This window comes from Sinohyriopsis cumingii, unplaced genomic scaffold, assembly GCF_028554795.1.
Source record: "Sinohyriopsis cumingii isolate HCF-2022 unplaced genomic scaffold, ASM2855479v2 utg000695l, whole genome shotgun sequence".
NCBI lineage: Eukaryota > Metazoa > Mollusca > Bivalvia > Unionida > Unionidae > Sinohyriopsis > Sinohyriopsis cumingii.
The window spans coordinates 2568837-2592519 of record NW_028315924.1 but is presented as its reverse complement, the minus strand read 5'-3'; the positions used below and the strand labels follow the sequence as shown (position 1 = coordinate 2592519).

General features: G+C 35.1%; 1 protein-coding gene across 3 annotated transcripts in view; it reads right to left on the bottom strand.

Annotated features, from left to right (window-relative positions):
- The window catches only part of LOC149773294 (uncharacterized), a 116532-nt gene extending 93451 nt beyond the window's left edge, over nt 1-23081 (bottom strand). For 2 of the 3 annotated variants that reach the window (XM_089946508.1, XM_089946510.1), the window contains exons 1-2: nt 21323-21686; nt 16354-16734 (exon numbers count right to left, since the gene is read on the bottom strand). In XM_089946508.1, the coding sequence (XP_089802634.1) occupies nt 16354-16734; nt 21323-21410 (469 nt within the window). In that variant the 5' untranslated portion in view covers nt 21411-21686. Of the gene's footprint in view, nt 1-16353; nt 16735-21322; nt 21687-22744 lie in introns of those variants that run through there. The other variant, XM_089946509.1, reaches the window with a different exon arrangement.
- Nucleotides 23082-23683: the final 602 nt, after the last annotated feature.

Genomic DNA, 23683 nt, shown 5'->3' with positions numbered 1-23683 from the left:
TTATTGCTTGACCCATCCATGCATCAGTATACTGCCTTAAAACCATATTCGTAAAAGGCATCAATACATTTCCAGGCTGTAATAAAAAGATCATTTGGTGATGCCTGTATATGTAGATAATTGGCAAATGGCCATCTGATACCTGTTATACCATGAAAGATGTATTACAACATATGATTGGCCATTTTACTTTCTACTTTACCAATGTTGGCTGCATGCATCATCTTTATCTCTGGACCAGAATCAGCTAGACCAACCAATGAGCTACCACATTTATAATGAACAACTATGTCTTCTATGGACATTTCATTCAAGATTAAACCTCCAAAAAGCCCTCTAGTGTCAAATTTTGTCTTTGTGCCACTCCATCTTTTGTGTTTATTCCAGGGCCCTGACTTAGTGATAGTAACTGCACAGATGAGAGATGTAACCAGCCAATTTTAGTAACATCTCAGTAAGCTGAGGGATTTCTGTTGTACAAAGTCATTGCTATGCTTATCTCTTCTTCTGGCCATTGAATACCTTTCTACGTTATAGGCCATGATTTGCGAAAGCTGATTTTCAGTCAGATTTTGTGCAATGTTTCTGAAAACTGATAATATATCTTCAAAATGATTGCATCCAGGCAAAGGATTTTCATTTTCTTTATCCTTTGAAAAATGCTGGGCATGTTCTGATTGCTTATATTTCATTCTTTGATTACTTTGGCTTTTACACATAATGCACCTTGGACATGTATGAGAAACAATTCCTATAGGAACTACTTTAGCAGCAGAGGGGGAGAACAGACCACTTGTCTGAAATGTCATTTGCTTAAAATAAAGCTTCTTCCGAAATAAAAAAATAAGGTCATTGACGCTATAAATCAAAACGTCTAAGACCGAGAGTTTCTCTAATTGAATTACTTTATTTTTGTCTAAATTTGTGTTTACCCCTCTGCCGCTATCAATTTAAAAATTATCATATTAATAATGCCACCAGCTAAGGAATCTTACACTGCTAGATTAGCTCGAGAGAGACTAAAAGCAATCAAAACATTTCTTCCTGTTTGTGATTCTGTTAGACAAAAATTGCAAGAACATCAAGAATCCCAAGTTGAATTTGCTACGGGTACAGAACAGTTATTTAAACCCATTAAAACAATTACTGAAAAATCTGTATGGGGAGATTTTAAGGATGATGAGGATTACGAGGATGAGGAGAAGAAAAAGAAGAAGAAGGGTATTCTTCAAGTATTAAAACAAACCGCTGAGCAAACTGAAAAAATAACAGGAAGAACTAAGAAAACAAAAAAGATTTTACGAGATCTTCCAAATGAAATAGCTGCAGCTCAACCTCTACCTGATGAAGAAATACTTGAAGGTATTGGTAAAGTTCGTGCTGAAATTGCAGACGTAAAAAAAGAACTTGCATGTAAACCAATAACAGAAAACATTAAAATAATCAAAAAATTTAATGAAAAATTTATCAGAGAAATTAGAAATACTGAAGAAGATGATTTACCTGAAAAAATAGTAATTGGTATTTTTGATAAATCCAGTATTTTAAAACCTGGTCATGAAAAAGTAAAAAATGATGATCTTATCAAGTGGATATATCGCATATATAAAAACAAAAAACAAGTCAGATTTGGAATATACAGGTCTTCTTGAAGAAGTAAAAAGACTTTATAGAGAGAGAGAGTGAAACAAGCAGAACAACAACAATCTTCTCCACCACAATCCCCCCGGCAAGAATCTTCTTATCAACTTCCTCCACCTCTGCAACGGACAGAAAAACCCCAAAAAGATAGTCAACCAATATATATATTTACCGACAAAGCTCTTAATACTTTTACTGACCGAGATAAATTAGTTAATATTGCTGCGTTTCATTATAAATCCAGCAAAAAAATATGTGAAACCTGAATATGTTGAATCAATAATTCCTAAACTTTGGGTTCCTACATTATATTTTGCATCTAAAAATTCAAGTATTAATACTGATGATCCAGAGTATAAAGATTGTAAAAATAACAGCAAAACCACCAAAACCTTCAGAAGAATCAGGTGCCACTGGAAGTGGTTTTCCTTTGGTTACTCAAGGAAGTGGTTTTGTTACTTGTCCTAACAATGTTCTTTCTGACGTAGAATGACTAGAAATACTGATTGGAGGAAAACGAGCTGGAAATAATTCTCAAGAAATTGTTAATGAAATATCAGATATTTGTCGAAGATTATTTACTGGCGGTATTATGGATCGCAGCATTTATCGTTCTCTTATTGATGAAATTGCTGATAATTATCACAGCGACTAAACAATTAATTAATCAGTATATAAAATTGATTATACACACTGCTCAGCGTGGACTGATCATGGTCAGGGTAGTAAACTCACAACTGCCAAATTACAAAACAATTTATGGAGATGGACTTGGTTATGTTGTTCAGGGTCTATTTAGAAGGATGGCTCCAAAAGCAATACCAATTGCAAAACAATTAGGGATGAAGGCTACAGAGGCTGTTCATGATAAAATTCCTGGCGCTATTGGTAATCTTGCCAGTAAAGCGTTCTCAACAGTCAAGGACAGACTATTTCGATTAGCAGGAAGAAAACAGCAGCAACCAATGAAACTGGCCAGCACTGAAGTTATGCCCTCAAAAACTAGTGGAATTATCTGAAGAAGCAGAAAGAAATATAACTGCAAATTTAATAGCAGGAAGTGGTCTTCGTGTCAGACAATGATAATTTAGATCACCATTTGGAAAAATGGGTAATTATAATAAAATGTTCAAGTGTATATCCGACCCAGCATTTCACATGGATGCACCTGTCCTCAAAGATGAATCAGTACGTGATTATCAATTTTATTCCTATGATACAAAAAAACCAGAACAGTGGGCAAGAATCGAATTACATGTTCATGATACAAGTAGATATTTCTTTCATGCTGAGGCGTTTATTGAAGTAAAGGGTGAACTTGTAAAGGCGGATGGTACTAACTACGGCATCAGTGACCGAGTTGGTTTTGTCACCAATGGGATTATGGCACTGTTTAGTAGCACCACATATATGATTGATGGAAAAAATATTGAATCAACTCAGAATGATGTCAATGTTGCTACAACAATAACTGGTCTAGCAAGATATTCTGATGATTACACAAGATGAGCCGGTCCAACAATGATGTTTGCTAAGGATATTACCGACAACGCTGATCATGTTCAGTATATTAAGGTACAAACACCACGAGGTACTGCAGCTGATCCACAACCAGTCGATCTTGAACATGAAGATAGACCGGCTGGTGCATTTGATGTCATGGGAAAAGTTAATGCAAATTACAACTTAGGATCTGCATCATGCCGATTAGTGTTGTCAGGAAACAACAGAAATTTTTCATGTGCAATTCCACTGTCTCACATCTTTGGATTTTGCAGAAATGTTAGAAAGGTCATCTTTGGAGTTAAACACACAGTTGTGCTCGTAAGAAAAAGTGATGATAATGATGCAATCTGGTGAGTTGCTGGTGTTGCTGATGCTGGTAAAGTAAATATAAAGAAACTTTCACTGAGGATGCCTGTAATGATTCCATCTATTGCTGAAGAACAAAAATTACTCTCTTTTACGGATCAAGGTAGTAAATCATTGCTATCATGGTTAACAGTAACCACAGATACTGCTCAAAGTAATGTCAAAGATATATTTACTTGGAATATAGCATTACAACAGGGTGTTTCTGCGCCACGACATAGTTTTATTGCGCTGCAAAATAGTGATCGGATGAATAGTCAGGAATGTTCACATATGATATTTGACAACCTTGGAGTTAATGAAGTTTCTTTGCTGATAAATGGACATCAAGAACCAGCTGAAGATATTTTGTTAGATTATACCATAAATCACGTAGCGCGTGCATATCATCATTTGATGTCATTTATGGGACGTCATCAAAACGTGGATACTGGGCTGCAAATATCACATTAGATTTTACAAATCTGTATCCGATTTCTTACTTTTCTCTGGAGCATCTTGATTTATCCAAGCAATCTGTCGTTGATATACACTTTCGAGCTCATGTCAAAAACCCGCCAGGTGGTGGTGGTGGTGGTGATGCCTACTACAGAGTAATCGCGGTTATGCTCAGTCATAAAGCAATGTTACTTGAAGGTGGTAGTGGTTGAATGAGAATCGTTGATGCACCAGTGGAAAATCTTTAATCATGTTATTTAAAAACACAAGTATTATCATAAAATGCCATATCATCCCGTTAGTGTCAGTCTAACTCCTGGTCAGATTAAAAACCTTCAATCAATTTCAGCAAAAAACTGCGGGGTAAATGGTACACAAAATCATGTAAATCAATCAGATTGTGGGGTAAATGGTACTCAAAATCTTGTAAATCAATCAGATTGTTTGTTTTGATGGTGTAAATGGTGTAAATGGTAAATCAATCAGATTATTTGTTCTGATGGGGTCGTTGGTACTCAAAATTATGCAAATCGATCGTTATTCAGAAATATTTTTTTATTATTTCGAAATATTTTTTTAATTCTGATATGTAGTTAGGTGGATATATTATTGTAGTTTTTTTTAAAACAAAACAAAATAATCCCCATATAAAATTCTAGCTTGCCATCGCATTCTAGCAAGTTTAGAGGATACATATAAGGACAGCATAACCCAGAACTCGTAGGTTGCCACCGCATTCTACCAAGTTCAGTGAGCACATGAAACACAACCTCCTATGAGAGCCCCTAACCCGTCAAACAACAATCTAGAGGCTCAAGAGGGCATGTTTGGTGAGGACAATACAACCCAGAACTTCTAGCCTACCACCGTATTCTAGAATTTCAATGGGCACACATAAGGACAGCACAACCCAGAACTCATAGCTTGCCATCACATTCTACCAAGTTTAATGGGCACACAAACTTAATTAAGGACAATACAACATCAAGGACAGCACAAACATAAATCTTAATTAAGGACAATACAACAATTAAGGACTAAATCTTAATTAAGGATGGCATAACAATTAAGGACTAAATCTTAATTAAGGACGGCACAACAATTAAGGACTAAATCTTAATTAAGGACAGTATAACACCATGGACAGACAGGGCCATTCTCTACACTCAACAGATTTTGACACCCACCCACCCCCAGTAATCAGCCCATGGGTGATACAAAACATGTATCCACCACTGGTGACATGGTGGAAGGGTGCTTTTTTCTGTTGAGTTTTGAGGATTTTAAGCGGGGCCCCAATTAATTATAAAAATCGCTAATAACAGTCAGCACCGACAGTTGTCAGTCATGGGACTCAATCGCCAGACCTCGAGTTTCATAGTTCGATGCATCACAAACACATGTACACTAGTCCTACCTGTAAGACCCGACGCTGATATTCATGTTGTGGGTGTCAGGGTCTTACAGCCTAACTACTGGCACTGTGTAGTGTGTTTGTGATGTCAACTAACATCGTTACGAAAGTAAAATTTTCAGGAATATTTTCACACAACTGACAACTAAATAATGACGCATTTCTACAAAGTAAAGTTATATTGTTTTAGTCAGACTTTACTTACTATGATGCCTTTTCTCTAATAAATTCAAATTCTCACAAAAGAAATGGGCCCGTTTTCAAGTTTCTTTGGCCTACTTTTCATTGGGCTGGAAAGCAATGAAAGCCGAGAATGCCGAAATCGGATAAAGTTGAAACATTATTTTTTAACGAAATGAATAAAAAATATTTTATGTCTATTTCAACTGTAAGCAACGTTTCGTTTCATTCAAGAAACATATCCTAAACATCAACCTACTTAAACTTACTTCGGCATACCTCGACTACCGTCGCATTGCAACAAATTCAAATGTATGTCAACGGAATGTGAAAATGCATCCATTTGCTAGTATCATATTTTCATTCCACCAGGATAAAGATAGCACAGTAAGTATATTAATTACACAAAAATTGGTGGGAAAATGTCGATATAGGCTGCCAAATGTGTGAGATGTTCCTGAAACTTTGATTACTCATTCCGATGTCAACGACATCGGAACACACTATACAAGGCCGTTATTTGGACAGTAAGACATAGCACCTCAACAAAATCAAAATGTGCTATGTCTTACATGTAGAACTAACATATACACATGTTTCAGAAGTTATTATATAGTTACGGCTTCTAAATGGGTCGTAAAATATCTGCACTAAAGCAGCGGTTTATGAATAGACTGTAAAATATCTGCACTAAAACAGCGGTTTATGAATAGATCGTAAATATTTCTGCACTAAAGCAGCGGTTTATGAATAGAACGTAAATATTTCTGCATTATAACAGCTGTTTCTGGATAGATTGTAAAATATCTGCACTAAAAAAAACAGCGTGTTCTGCCTCGATTTCTTGTAACAGATCTGAAAATAACTCGCTATATTATACAATGTAAAATACATTTATTCTTCTATTTTGTTAGTTAGAAACCATAAATATCCTTCTATTTGTTACATTACTGGTATTAATAACGACGCAGATGGTTAATTGACTAATTACGACCGTAGAAATCACAATCTACGGAGAAATATATGTTTACAGAAATATCTCCCTTTGCGGAAGTTGGAAAAATAAGTAGTATACGAGTGGAGAATACTGGCCCCCAAAAATAAAAATTAAATAAATAGTTCATAAAAATAATTTAAGGTAATTACTTGTTAAAGATGATAGTTTATCTCTATTATTGATATTGGAAAATGATTCTTTGTTTATATTTTTTTGAGAAAGCAGATTTGGTTATTTTTTTGCAACTTTTTGTACTGAATACGGGTGAATATCAAAGTATTTGCCTGCTGAATTTATTGATTGAACAGTTCTCTCTTCGCTAGTCTCTGTATTGAAGGATTTAATCATCCTCCTCCTAACTGTCCTATATTTACCAGTCCCTCCTTGTGTAGAATTCTCACTTTGTGTAATAGCCTGAAGATTGGATAAATTGTTATTAAATTTATTTCCATCAATATGATCAATCACAAGACCATTTTTAATCATCCCAAAGAAACATTCAAAAATAAATTTATGACAATGATATCTTTTCTTCCCAACAGTAAATCTTAGATAACCAGTATTACTAACAACACCAACTGGTTTTTTCAGCCTGCAATTTTGGATCATACGATCACGATTATATTCATAGTTTGTTATTGTAGGATGCTTTATAAATTCGTTCATATTTTGCTCCATTTATATAATGATAGTATGTTTAAATCATAATTTGCCTGAAAACTTATTTAGATAGTCCTCTACGGATTTTAAAGATCTGTCACTGTCATTATTTTTTTAATCATTATATCTTAAAGCTCGCGATATTTTTTCCACCACAATTTGCGCATAGTTGTGTTTTTTCTCGTACTCCAACACCACATCGCAGGCACGGTACTGGTCCTAGACTTCCACGGTGAATGCTCTGCAAATGTCCACAGAATTCCTTTCTGCAGAATTTGTTACAAGGCGTTAATGAACCAATCATCAACCATTTGCATTGAGACATTATATATAATATTTTTTATTTAAATATTTGTTTGAAATATAATATGAACGAATTCGATAGATTAACCCGAATCAAGCCCTGGAAAGCAGATAAATTTAATCTTGACAGAATATCTCCCGACCTACCGATGCGAGATCTGGTTGATCCGAAAAACAAAAGTTTGATTAATAAAATTCACGGCGCCAAGAAAGAATTTCACGCAGATGGTGCATCTCATGTATGGTCAATGTTCAACATTATACGCAATGGTGTCATTGGTGCTATGATGAATGACGAACGAGCAGCAACTATCATTAACTACATTGATAATCGCATGCTAACAGAAACAGGTAATTGGATTATCCATGGCAAATATGATCCTGTACACAAGGGTGAAAAAACTGTCGTACTAAGTAAAGATTCCAAACCAGGTCTACTGACTAGAATTGACAAACCGTATTATGAGCGAGCGTATCCTGTGACCGCGGTTATTTATGGAATCTATCTGATAAATGAAAAACCCAGCGTTGTTAATCTGACACCGATGAAATTTTCAAAAATAAACTGTGTGGCTGAACGAGTAACAGAATATTTTACCGTTTTGACTCGTGGAAACGGTCTAACGGATAAGACGTAAAATAATAAACACATGGGGAGAATTGGTTAAAGATACTGGGGCGTCATCAAAGATGTGGCTGAGTTAGGAAAAAAAACTAAGTTCCCAATAACCATAGCGACGATAACTGGAGAAATATTATATGAATCAAAATATAAATCAAAAGGAACTTCGATTAAAATTATTGACAATAACGCGCATGCATGGACCAGCGCAGTAACAGTGTTTCCATAAAATCGAACTGTTAAATACTATCGTGGAGACATGTTTGATTTTATTAACGAAATAAGTAAAAACGATCCTGTGTCAGTATGGTTATTTCAGATTTCTAACGACGAATCATGTATGGAAGAAAAAAGTAAATTTGATCAGTTTGTATGACCTAATGGCGTTATTTATTGAACAGATCTTCTCAACAAGAAAATGAAAAATCTTGCACTGCGATATACTGATGATACTGACAAACTTTTGAGCAACTGTTTTACTGTTCCATTAGTTGCAGCTCATTTTGCTAGAAAGAAAAATTCGTGGAAACCAACTAGATTTGATTTTCTCAATGACATAATAACCATTTGTGTCGAATACGGACACAGTGGACTATGGAATACTAAATACGATCAGAGAGATGTCATTTCGGTTGATATGGTCGCGTGTTATCCTGGAAGTTTTCTCAGGATGGGAGATTGTTCTGTTTACTTTAAAAGATTCGGTCATCCAACGCACGAAATGACAAGAGTATCAATAAATGGACCATTACCGGATTTTGACCAGACTGGATTCGCTTGTATCGAGTCATTCGAGTTTGCTATGGGTCTTCATCCAATTTGTTACGTTTGGTTTGTGGGTACCAATAGTACTATTACGATATATGCTCGATTGTGCAATATTAATATCGTTGATTGTAAACGAAGCAATTATATCATATCGGAAACAAACCGAAGTTGGGTTACCACAACAAAAGGAATATTCTGATGATGAAAACCTGGATAAAACTGATTACGAGAATAAAATTACGAAAGATCTTGGCAGAAAAATAATTGCCATGTTCACTCAAGGAGGATTATACGATCATAAACGACATTGTACAAGATTGATTATGGATGATGCTGAGTTAGATTTTATAATCGCTGATTCAACGAAAAGAAATATGTTAATAAATCGAGAAATGGCTTTCTTGCCAAATGGAAATAAACTAGGTACAATTGTGAGCTATATGGATGGTGAGTCACCTCAATATACTCATTTAAGATCTTCAATACTCGCATATGTTTTGATAAATCTATTATCGATGATAAATAAGGTTTCTAAATTTTCTGTCAGAGTGGCTACGGATTCATTTTATATCAATAAAAAATATTCAGGATTGCTAGAACAACTACATATCGATACTTGTGCACAGTGGGGTTCATGGAGAATAAAAAAAAGAAAACATACTCGATTATTCCGAATCCGCTGATGTTGCGGTTAAAAATATTTACCTGATAAATAATCAGATATCAAAATTATCTTCTGCACCATCGGTGTATGATCCAATAACCAGAAATAAAATGGTTTATCTGAACGGACTGGGAGGTTTTGATAAGACGACTCGAGCAATCAAATTATTTCAGAATTCAGATATGATTGTACTAACACCTACACACAGACTCGCGCGAGAGATGAAACAATGAGGAGTGCAGTCGTGTACCTATCACAGCTTTTGCCAATGGAAAGGTGACGCATGGACTCCTGATTGAATGGGAGAGAAATATATTCCAAGGATTATCGTTTGGGATGAAATATGTACAGTATCATTAGAAACATTAAAAACATTTCTTGATTGGCTATTAACAAAAAATACTGCGTGATAATGTGTGGCGATCACGGTCAACCACCACCTTTTGTTGGACCATCTCTACATGATTGGCTGAAAGATTTTGTTGACCACTTCGAAGAAGTGGCTGATGATCAAAGAGCACTTGATCCAGAATTAAATGAGTTTAAAAAATTAATCAGACTACAGCCGAATAAAATTCAGTGTGAAGTAAAGCGTGGAATAATTTCAGAAACTTCAAAGAACGACTTTCTGCAAACGTGGAGACCAAACGATTTGATAGTTGCAAGTAGAAAGATGGTCAGAGACACACTTCAGCAGCGGTTGTTTCAGTTACATAAAGAAAAGTTTCCAATATTGCCAGTTCCGTTCTGTTATCAACCAGCAGACAGGCAACGGCAGAATATTGATGTTGATAAACCAGGACAGACCGAAAAACAGAATTTAGTATTAAATGATATTGTCACAGTTGACGTCAATGTTGTTGAGGATACGCTAAAAACAAATAAATCCCTGTGGACGCTAGGATATGCGATGACGATTCGTTCATCTCAAGGATTAACTATTACTGATACAGTTGTTTGGATCATCGATGATCGTATCGAGTGGTCAAATTTGGTTTATCTCACAGTGTCTCGAGTCAGAAGAATATCTCAACTACGAAGGATTATCATTGACTCGTCAGTGATCAATGATGATATTGACAACGATATAATAAGAAAAAAATTAGCTGGTTATAAACAGTGTGATAAAAAAAATAAACGCGACTTTGATCTTGACACTGATTTCATCAGCTCGCTGAAACAACAGCAGAATAATCACTGTGTGAGTTGTAATTGTATAATGCTGTGGCAGTATTCGAGTAATAATCCAAGACAATTTACTGCAGATATAAAAAATAATCATCTTGGCCATACATGAGAAAACACGATGTTGACCTGTCTTGAATGTAATCGACGTAGGGGTGCTAGTTAAGTGATTGCAGTGGTAATTGTGTATCCTCAGGAATCACCTGCAATTGTTCACGTGTAAAACCACGTTGAGGAGCAGTTGAATCCAGTCTGTAGATTGCGGGTCTACCAGTAGATCTTACTATGTTACATGTCTTGTGTGTCGTAATACTCCAAATAGGATCAGTCACTCATTTTTACCACCTTCAAGTTCACCGGGTTCATATAAATATCTTACAATAATTTTACCCAGTACTGGCTGCGCAGAAAAATCACGTCGTTGTACGGGTATATTTTTTTTCTGACTGCACTAATGGGTTTCATGTTGGTTGTTCGAGAAATTTCGTTATTTAATGCAGCTATCATACTTGGTAATCTTGCAACCCATCCGCGAGATATTTTATCTTGATAGAATTCCTTTGCGTATTGATATCCAAATAACCGCTCAGCAAGTGTTCGATTGAATTGTTCAACAATTGCCTTATCACGTTGAATTGCAGTACGTCTTGATCCGATTTTGACATTATGTTGCTTCATTAACGATGATACTGGACCAATAAATTCTTTGCCAGGATCAAACTGTAATAGTTGTGGCCATCGTAATGGTCATCGTTGATAGGGCTGTCAAAAATCACGAAAAACCAACCCGGGTACCCGTTGCGAAATTTAACGAGTACCCGGGTACCCGTTAGCACATGAATGACATGTACAACCGTAGACCAACTAATTGTTATCCCCATTTCTTTAATATTGGTATGGCGAGGCGATAGAGGCTAACCGTGTAATGCACTACTCGGTCTGATGCGTCTGCACCGATGTAGCTGCGAATGATCTGACCGCACGCTATTAATTAATAAATTTATTTAGAATGACCTTTGTACACAGATGGTAGGTATAATCCAACTTTTAATGATCACTGTGATCAGCCATGTTAAATCCTTTAGAACACTCACCTTTTTTTAAAGTATAAGTCCTTGTTAGAACAGACCACGTTTATTCATCGGCTTTTGACCGCAGATTTGAATTACCCACGCATGCGTGTAAAGCAGCTTTACCACATGTCAAGAGTAATGCGTTAAAACCGTCTTTGTGTGTGTGTGTGTGTGAGTGAGAGAGAGAGAGAGAAGACCACAAACTGTATTCACTACACAATAATAATAATTCAAGTGATATTATTTTGGAATTATAATTCTTAAGATAGTTATGACAAAAACGTAGTAGTATCGAAAGTAGAAATATCGGTATATGTATGATGGCTAACTTTAAAAATTAGCAGCGCTAGTCGACTAGAAAAACAACGAGCTGCTCAAAGATTACTTTGAGGCATTACGAAGATTTCAAGGTGTCTAGGTGATAATTGTTCATAATATAAATTGTGGGATTTCTTCGACATGTGTGTTCAGAAATCAAAGGTATCCATCTGGATTTCATTAAAAGAGCACGCAATGTACCGATCATTTAGCACCCACAATCAATAGTTATCGTCTACAAAGAGGTTTATTACCTGTAGAACAGTGCTATGTTTTAACCTTGGTATATAATGCCACGGGGATAACGGTTTGTCCTGTTGCACAATGCCAATGAATTTTATTAATCCAAACAGACTCTCTGATGTATTGTTTATTTATATTAAGCAGGGATCTGGTTTCTAATTAAAGCCATAGCTGTGTGGCGATTTTTTTTTACGGGTACCCGCGTTTACGGTTCAATACCCGGGTTTTTCAATACGGTCGGGTACCCGAGTACCCGTTGACAGCCCTAGTCTCGATACAAAATAATGGCTTCGTTTAAAAAAAAAAAAATTAAAAAAAATTCACCTTTTACCCATCTGCTCATGCGAGAGCCAAATCAAACAGCCAATGAAAAACGATGTTTCTAACACAACTAGGCAGTATGTTATTGAAAGATCACCAGGGATTTGGTGTTTTCGGATCTATTCAGAAATAGATTTCAAAATGTGTTTCCTACTCGATTTTCAGGCAAAAATGACAAAAAACTCCAGGGGTTAATGTGTTAATATTATCATGTGGTAAAAACAAAGTTTCTGCTTGATGAACTTCATTAGGAGTGCTGACATCAAAAGGTGTAATTTTTTTGGGCGGTGGCTACTAAGGTAAATCTGCCACATTGCCTGTTGTGCTAACCAAGATGCAGCAACAGAATGTGTAACATTTCTGCATCAGCAAGTTTACTATAAGCTGCTCTACTTTTCCAATATCCTCTTGGGCTATAATAAATCGATTCTATTGTTTTATAATAATCAGATGATTAATTACCATCTCCGAATAATAATTTACCGTTCATCGCAGATCTTACCAACCAATTAGCTTATGATTCTCTGAAAGGTTTATTTTTTCATAGAATTTAATGCATGAATCAGGTTCACATCTGCAAGATGTCTTTGTTGTAAATCTTTACTTTTATAAGCTACATCATGAATATGACATTCCCGATCAATATCATTTATAGGATACTCTCCAGGTCTTGGGTGATCTTGTTCATCAAGTCGGGTACCAGGACCACAATAATTATATCCTGGAAGGTGTTTTTCTCCAGGGTATTTTGCCCATGGAGTTCCTGGTAATTTTCCTAATGAACTTGCGATATCAACACTGCCAGTAATTTTATTACTGGCAGAAATATATCTTTAAAAAATTTGTGCCACGTTTAACTGTAAGTGCATGCTTTTTACTTTTTGTTATTATTGTTGCTAGACCACATGTGGATGTAAATGCTCTACATCGAACACAATACAGATCCATATTATTTATTATATTTCCACAACATGGATGTCATTGATTTCTCAGCAACACAAAAGCAAGAGCCAGTCAAACATCATCCAGTGCTACCAAATTCTCTCAGAATAACAATAAAAGGTCCATCTGGGTCTGGTAAAATGCAATTATTACTTAATCTGAGAATGAGATGGCTCAAGCGGGACAAGTTATATTTAGTAGCTCCATCTGCAGATGATCAGAGCTGCTACGCTGTACTTAAAGATTTTAATGAAAACACATAATTGTTAAATGAAGATAGCGATGACATTATTAATTTTTTAACTGATATTGATGAAGCACCATCCGTAGATGACCTTGGTGGATTTATTAATAATTTAATTGTATACGATGATATTATGCTTGACAGCTCTGATATTTTCTCGAGGCAGACATAAAAATACTGATGCGAGTTATGTTACTCAGCGATATACACAAATATCTAAAGTGATCAGAGATAACTGCAATATATTAGTTGTGTTTAATGGAGTTGACACACATAGTCTGCAAAATATTCATCAGACTTGGTGCAGCAGAGATATGGACATAATCAGATTTAAAAACTTTTTTCAAAAAAGCAATACACTCTGCATGGATTTATAACAATAAATTTACATGATTCTCAATGACAATATCGTATCAGTCTTGATAAAATATTTGGTTGATATAATGATTTAATTATAGCAGCAGAGAAGGTGCGACCTCAGTGAAATGTCATGGTGGGTAAACACACATGCATACTTTTTAAAAAACACTAATGACAAAAATAAAGAATAATAAAAAATAACCCAATTAGAGAAACTCTCGGGAAGTAAGAGGCTTCGGTTTGATGTTACTGACATTGTTTTTCTTCATTTTCAAAGAAAGCTTTATTTTTCATAAATGGACTTTCCAGCAAATGGTCTGTTCCCCCTCTCTGCTGCTCCCCTGTGTGCTATTGTATCAGGGATGGGTTATATTACCTATCTTGCATTGAAATACCTAGCAGAAGCATTTGGTCTTTTAGCTTGTCACAGTATATCCCACATAAAAACTGCATATTTTGTCCGGAAAACTAAAGATTTAGAAGTAACTCCATGGAACTCCTATGATGTGAGTGCCATTCTTACAAGCATACCTGTTGACAAGGGGTTGCTAGTTATCCAAAATAGACTCTCAAAAGATAAAGAGTGGAACAAATGCACTACTTTTGGTGTTAGAACCAAAAAAATAACTACTCTGTATTAATGGGTCTTGAACACTACTTATTTTGTCAATCAGCGAGAATTTTATCAACAGAAGTTCAGGACAGCAATGGGCTCACCAGTGTCTCCTTCTGTAGCAAATTTGTATATGGAAGATTTTGAACTCAATGCCATTTCCACTGCTGCCCATCCACTGGATGTGAGGTTTCCTTATGTGGATGACACTTTCACAATGATGCATGAATATTGAGGAATTCACAGAAAATATCCCGTGGATATGAAGTGGATGAGGATGGGAAGTTGCCATGTTTGGATACTTGTGTTCAGATTTTAGATGAGTGGGGACAAAAGTTACCATTTACTGTAAACCTACATACACAGACCACTATCTGAGCTTCTATTCCAACCACCATTTTAACATATGAGATCAGTGGTGAGAACTCTGTCACATTGGGTGAACAGCACTGTTAATGTTGAGGAAGACTGAGTGTTGGAGGTAGATCATATTAAGAAAGCATTGAGGGTCAATTGTTTCAAAGACTGGATGTTTGTGTTTTGTGAAAAAGAATGAAGGGAGGAACATCTGAAGGAGAAATGAGACAAATGTGTAACTCTCCCTTTACCATATACTGGTGGACCCTCCAGAAGAATATAAATCTTCTGAAAGTATGAAGCTAATGTTATCCACAAACACAATAACACCATCCATTCAATCTTGGTACATCCAAAAGACCAAAATTCATTTGAATAAGTGCTCAGTCATCTATAAACTCCAGTGGGATAACTGGAAAAAGACTACATTGGGGAAACTGCTAGAAGCCTGGAAACCAGAGTTCAAGAACACTAATACACAAACAGAGAATCCTTGACAGGAGTTGGCGAACATTGCAAATAATCAGGGAATTCTATTTCTTGGGAAAATATCAGTAGAGAGAATAATACTCTCAGGAGGAAAATAATGGAAGCTATTGAAATCATGGAGGGGGAGCCGGTGTTGAAATACGATTCTGGAGTGGAACTTCTGTGTTGTACAGAATGATTTTGTCATGTGGTCAGCATTTACTTGATCATGTGACTCCAGTCCAGAAGTCATTCCTCTGATGAAGTCCTTGTGATAAGGTTGAAAGCTCAGGGGTCATAACCTATTATGCAATGTTCTTAGTTTCATGAGTATTAAATTCTCAACCCTGAAATTATGAAAAATCCAAGCAAATATGTTAAGAGTTTGTCAAAAATGGTCTGCACATGAAAACGCACTGGACTTCACTGTTGCTGCTGTCACTTACACAAAAATCTCAATCTTCATCATCACCTTTTTACTGTTTTTCTTGCTGTTAATATCATCAAAATATCATCAGCGTTATTGCAGTAAATAGTTTATAGGTGGTGAGAAAATTAAATTGAAGATTAATCATGACATTAATATAATGAAAACATGAGAATAGTCATCAAAGATGTCCTTGGAACTGTACAGCTAAGAACAGGTTAATATAAATGGTAGTGTACTTACTTCTGATGATGGCTGTGACTCCTGGACTAAGGCAAGGATTGTTACCACCAAAACAGGGTCCTGCATCTTTAGCAGATACCATCTGACAACGCCATATTTTCCTATGATCACTGCTGGTAATCCCATACTTTATCATGGTCAATGATCTCTGGCCACTGCATGTGATACTATAATTGAATGAGGGGTTGTTAGATTCATCTGGATCCGATTTCAAATAACCACAATTTGTAATATCATGGACCCAAATTTTCTGAAGTCCTCCCATATCATAGTATACTGTTGCCAACCCAACATCCTGGTTTACTTGACATGTCAGGGTAAGGGATCTTCCGATGCTAATGTAAACAGGACTTGGAGTTAATGTTACAACTGGTGTAGCATCTGAAACATACAAAGAACAATCTAAACTTGTCTGAATCTTTAAGAATTTACGTTTGCCATCTGCATATCTTTCTCTTCAGAAATATAATAATACACTTGATGCAATTAGGTAAAAGTTAGGCTTAAAAGAAAGTTGACTTTATATTTTTTTAGTTTTAGTTAATGGTAGATGTACATCTTTGAATATAGTGCATAGGTATGCAATGCCAGATTTCTCAGCATCAAAATGTAAGTCATACCTTAGTAACAATGTTATTAACCTCCACCTTGTAAACTAATTTTCTAATAAGTGCTGCCAGATAATGATATCATAGATAATAATAATAATAATAATAATAATAGTAATAATAATGACTTTATTCAAAATATTTTAGTTTTACCAGTATTTACCACCATGATATTGCATGTGCACTAGTTGTCCAGGTTGTTTAGAGCATCCTTTAAAGAAATTTCCAGTTCATGCTTTGTATTTTGGATATCTGATAACTTCAGGACAGGAGTTCTGAATCGCCAGACATAATTCATGACTAGTTAATGCAACCCATGTGACCCTGTTTACAGTTGAGATTATTGATATGTGACACTATGTGAATCTGTTTTATCTGTATTATGTTTTAGTGAAATAAATATGAAAATTATTATGCAGAATTAGGCATCCTTAGTGGTACCACTAGTCTTAAAAGTTTTTCAGTTAGATTGGGAGGTTTCATTTATCAGCTATATTATGTTTACATAACTTATTTTGTTGCATGTATGTCAATCTCAGAGTAAACTACACACACATAAAGCCATCAGGAAATACAAGTCTATGTCTGTCATAGCTATAGTTATCAAAAGCCCCTGAGCCAAATCCAACTTGTGCTATTTTCTGATGATTTTATACATTTTATTCTTAAAAGACTGTCAATATTTGACCAGAAATATTCAGCATCCATTTGTTTTCCTACATCAAAAACTAGTACATTTCATGAATGCTGTGTACATGTATGCATTGCTTTGGATATACTAAGGAGGTTCTGCCTTGTATGTATCATGGTACCAATTGTTTTTCCATAGATCTCAATGCTGTTTCGTGAAATAAATGTACTTTCTATCCTATCTCAGCATGCATATCACACATTGTCATAGAGAACAATGTTAGATTGTCAATTTGACAAGGACAGAACCAGATACTCCATTGAATTTAAGAGAGATAACTCTGTTGGAACTAAACATGGGTAAGAGTTATCTAGTCACAACAGACACATTTTCAGTCATGTGTACCAGATTTTAAAAATAATTAAAAAAATCATAAAAATAAAAAATAACACCTAGATAGGAATTAACATATTCTCACATGCTGCCAAGAGGCTCAACATTTTTTAAGCTAAACAAAAAGTACAGGTAGGCAGATGTTGATACCTGAAAGGATGTTAAGAAGAGTATGCACCAAAAAATATAATTGTCATTTGTTATCCATACTTCACTAAGAAAAACAATGTTTCTAAATTAATGAGAAATATCACTGTGAAAAAAGTTTATTTGTGAAAAAGTAAACTTTCACTAACGTGAGTGCAAAATTGCGTCGAACCCACAGGGGTTCGTTACAAAGAAAATTAGGAGTCTAACCTGTAACAATATGTTATACTGTTACAGGTTAGACTCCTAATCTTCTTTGTAACGATCCCCTGTGATTGAACCCAACGATTGCACTCACACTAGGTGGAAGGGTCTCACTAAACACCCCAATACACCCAAGACTCTCAAAAAACACATCAAGACTCAATCAATTACCTACTTTAAATTTCAACACCACCACAAACAAACATAAAAACAAAAAGTGTGAATATTTAGCAATTGTTTATTTAACAGAAAAAATAGCGAGGTCAAAGATTTGCCAAGGAAAATAACTAATTTCGACGAAGAGTGTTCGGGTGCAGTAAAGTGAATATTTATCAACATTTATAAATAAGTAGCAATACCACATGGGAGCAAGACATTTCGACCCCAAGAAAATTCCCTAGACATTTCGAACCCAAGACACTTCATGCATATTGAAAATAATAATTAGCACTAATATTAATTTCCACTAATCACGCCATTATTCACTGACTTCTACAATTAAAGAAGATACCAACACATCTCTTAGTCGCCAAAAAAAAATCTCAAGAGTTAATTAAACTAAAGTCACATTTATTAAGTTAATGAATGCACGCTAACCTGAATGAAAAGAAATCACATTACTGCACACTAGAAATTTGCATAAAAAATCCGATTTGTTTTACAAACAATAATTAGCACACTGCTAATGGTCGTTTCCACTAATCACATGGTTATTCATTGATGTCTGCAATAAATATAAAAAAGATGTAAACAGTTAATTATAATTAAGTCACTTTTATTAAGTTAATCAATGTATGCTAATTTGAATGAAAATAAAAAGGTTTGAAAATTAAACGCACCACATGCTTTAAATTTGTACAAAAGAGCCACACGTGTGTAAATTGTGGATTAATTTATATTAATTACAGCTTATATTGTGACATTTCGATCAGATATATTTTGGCACAATATGAACTGAAATGTGTCAATTGTGACAATAGCGTTTTATCCTTGTGTACAATATCATAATCATATCAGGCCTCGTTAGCTTGTTTTGTCTTGTAATATATACGGGAAATGACATCATCACATTTGCGATATAGGTTAGTATAATGATTCATTATCCTTTTGTATTCTGTCAGTCTTCCTCTCTTAAATATTTGTTTATTTATCTATTTCTGAATTGAACATACCAAGTAGCATAGATAATGCTTGTATATTCATACAGTTATAGAATTTAAATATTTTTAGAACATAGTGTAAATAATTAAATATTGAATCAATTAACGATTAGTAAAAACATCTTACTAATTTCAATATTTGAGGCTGACTCCAACATTGTTTGAAGTAATTGCAAAGTATTAAATGTTTGACTTTAAATGCCAATGTATCATGTTCTGTAGTTTCCAAAATTATTTCTAAATTAATTATTACTGAGCATGAAGTTAGTAGCGAAATCTTCTATACAATAAATCAATACTACAATTACAGATACATGTAAATTCTTAATAACATTTAACTTTCCAAAACACAATATATATTTTATAATTAGTAGTATATAATAATAATAGCTTTATTAATTATTAGTTATGTTGTATTTTCCATTTAGTGATTTCATGTACTTTGATTTCTATACACATTTAATACCCTTGAGGACGTTTCCGAAAATCTCTGTGGTTTGCTTTTCAGATCTGCACCTCCAGACGCTGTCATGTGACAAATGTGCTCTTTTTTCATTAACTGATAATTCTCGCTGTTGTAAAGAGGGCTTCTATCAACCATGAAATGGAGCTGTGTCACGCTGAAAAGTTAATGTATTAGATCTTGCGCGTGTTGTGGTTTCCAGTCAAACGAAAAGTTTTAGAATGTTATTGATGGATGCATTGTCATTAGTCATATTCACGCGTTCAGTATTTTTGCAGCTATCTTTTTTCACTCATCAATAACTCTTCGATACGTTGTACTATCATTTTACTCGTCAATAACTCTTTATGCAATTTGTTTTGTAAATATAATGCGAAGAAAGCACGATTTGCCAGAGAACTAAATAGTCAATAAATATGCATTGCTGTTTGATAGTGTTGATAATGGCTTGATTTACTAAAAGTTAATTTTATATTTTCTTTATGGAAACACTGGAAAGTTATTTTGGTAAAAATAAATGTAAATTCGATAGCTCATATATATATTTTCTGATTTCAGCTAGAAACTTGCTATATTAAATAAATGTAAAACGATGAAAATCTACCTTGTATTTTCCATTACTTTGCTTCTTAAAACATTAATAAATTCTAAAATAAACCAGTTATGTGTGTTTCATCGTTTTTCTTCTTTTAATCAGTCTGTAATTTGGGTAATATTTTTGGCATATCCTCAGGATTTGCTATTGAGACAGAGTAATTCATACAGAGAATTAAACGACTTGGTGGTTTGTGAGTTATTGTAGATAATTAATTGTCTATGTGACTGTACCAATCATTAAATGGCCTGTATAATCAGACAGTCTATATAAATTACATCTGATATATCAAGCACGACATTGATGTAAAATCGAAAGGAATTACAGAGCTACTTTCCTTCACGGCTACAAAAAACCAAGGGAAATCACTCGCGTGGAGCTTGTAACACTCTTTGGTCATGTATTCTAAACGTCTCTGTCAAAAATGTTGATGCACGATTTCAAATTTAAATTTGTATATAAACAGTTAATAACAAAATAAATGAGAAAAGTATGGTGCATAGCCATTAAATACGGACATTTTTTAATAATATTATAAAATTAATGAGATTTGATGTATAAGAGTTAGTTTCCGTAGGTTATTGGAAATTGGGACATCAACCAACAATGTCCGTACGTGTTTTTGCTTTTTCTTCGCTTTTTAGTATGTTTTTGAGAGCTTTGGTGCCAGTATATGTAATATTGGGGTGTTCTTGGAGAGTCTTGGGGTGTTTACAGAGACCGCTAGGTGGAAAGCTGACAATAGAATCCCCATGACTTAATACTCACCAGTAGCTTTGATGAGTAACACGAGTTTTACGATACTCCATGTGAGGACGTATTTAAATGTCACAATAATCATTGCGTTTGTCCACATGAATAATTTCAGAATTAATTAGGACAAACACTTGTACTAAGTCCACAACAAAACCTATTGAGTCCATAAAAGGCATAAGTGACAAGCGAGCAGAAATCCCTCTTTAATGTTGCAGTATGATAAATGATCCCTTCCAACAGTACAGCTGTAGTTAACTAGAGAAATAACGTCAAACGAAACAATGTATTCAATGGGTTTGGCCATCTCCGCTAGAAATAAATGGGTCTTATTCAGACGACTTTGGAACCAACACTGCCCTATAAACATACCCGAATATAAGGCTTACGTCAATGGTTCGAATGGCAACTTTGTGTAACACCAGCATGGAAATTAGGCCACAAATATCAGTCGCGGATAAGAAACAGCTACAGAAAATAAGATTTTATTCAATATGATCAATGGGGGTAATTCCGACCACGTCGTGGATAATTCCGTCCACAACACCTGGCTAATTCCGACCAAAGAAGGATAATTCCGACCAGCGTGCGGGTATTTTTTTTGGGGGGTGGGGGACCAGACAGATGCCCCCCCCCCATTTCCACCCCCTCCTAAAAAAAGTAAAACGTGTTTAATGTATATGTGTATCCCCCAGGTATGTTGTTTGTTTTATTCTTATAAAAAGAATTTTCAATCAAAATTTTATATTTTTTAGTGTCATCTGTAGTTACGTTGGCACCTCATGACTCCATTCCAGCAGATGCTGGTAAAAAGTTGGAGGTGTCACCCTGTTTTTCGTTTCTAAAGGTCATGGTTTGTGATTTATGTATCCCCCGTCCTCCCTGTTCTTGATTTCATATGTGATTTTGTTTTATTTGTATTCATTTTGTTTTTTGCTTTTTTGTGGTTTTTTTTAAATTTTAATTTTATTATTATTCTTTATTTTTAATTTTTTTATTTTTTCTTTCCGTCAGGGTTGATCTTTGTTTCGTTTCGCCATATATCTCGAGTTGTCCCTGCATGCGGGTTCTGAGTTGTACTCCGTTCCCACTCAGTACGCAGGTCGGTTTCCATTCTCAGGTCAATACTTGCAAACACTAGTGCTTTTGATTGTTTTCTTGCCTTGAACCCGACATGCATGAAACTTATGATCGTAGTCGTTTTCCCTTTGCGAAAGCTCAGGGTGAAAGTTTCCGCTCCCATCCCCAGTTCGTTATCGTTATTATTTTCTTTCACTTAGCTCGAATTCACTCCCCTAGTTCGTGTTTGTATTCTTTGCTTTGCTATACGGACATAGTACACAATTAATTTTACTATATGTTCTCTACATTTGTTTCTCAGTACTGACCTTTCCACTGTGTGACAATCAATGCAAATCATATGTTAATCTAAAATACCTTCAAAGATGACTTCACGGTGAAGTTCTTGTCAAAGGTTGACCTGCTCTTTTTTTAGATCATTGACTCTCAACATAACAGCATGTAACCAGAACACGTATTTCACTTCCGGATCATCACCAAGGCCTTATTACTCACTGTGCACTGTCACCAAAATACATACAGACAACAACACCCTGAGCTCATATTATCAAGAATAAACAGTTACCTTTAAATCCCTACCAAAACTGCATAAATAAAACTCTTCTATCACCATCAAAATGAGAGAGGAAAAACTGTTCTAAAAATAGACTAGAACTACATTCGTGGGTACTGAACTGGAAGTATTAATTGTGATGTAATTCCATATGTGTATTGCTATGTGTATGAATACTATAACAGTTTTCATGTTGAGACAGCATATCAAATTTCCCCCGTTTTCCTTGGTACTAGTTTTTTCCTTTTATTAAATAATATACTTTATTAATAATTTTTGAAAAGGCGATTGAGCTGTGTACTGTTTACGAAAAAGCCTATTGTTTTATGTGCGTTCTTATATGTGTCGCTCATCGCATGATTTAGTTCTTGAAATGAGGCGGACTGTACTCGAGTGAGGGTCCATACTTTATTTTTTTGTTGTATTTCACCCGACTCGAGCTTTGGCCCCCTCTGTTATTTAGTATGGCCAAAATTCAACTAATACTAATTAACTATACAGTACGGGAGCTGTATAGTTAAGAGAGAGAGAGAGAGAGAGAGAGAGAGAGAGAGAGAGAGAAATAAGTAGAAGTGTTGTGTTTGTTTTTGTGTTTTGCATGTGCTAGTGTTCCATATGGGGTGTTTTTCTTAGGCTCTTTTATGGGCCTTTCCACTTCGCGTGGCGCCATGTGATATAGCCCCATGATGTCATTACCTCTTACTTTCCCCATACAGATACCCTGTTCCATCATTAATGTTTTC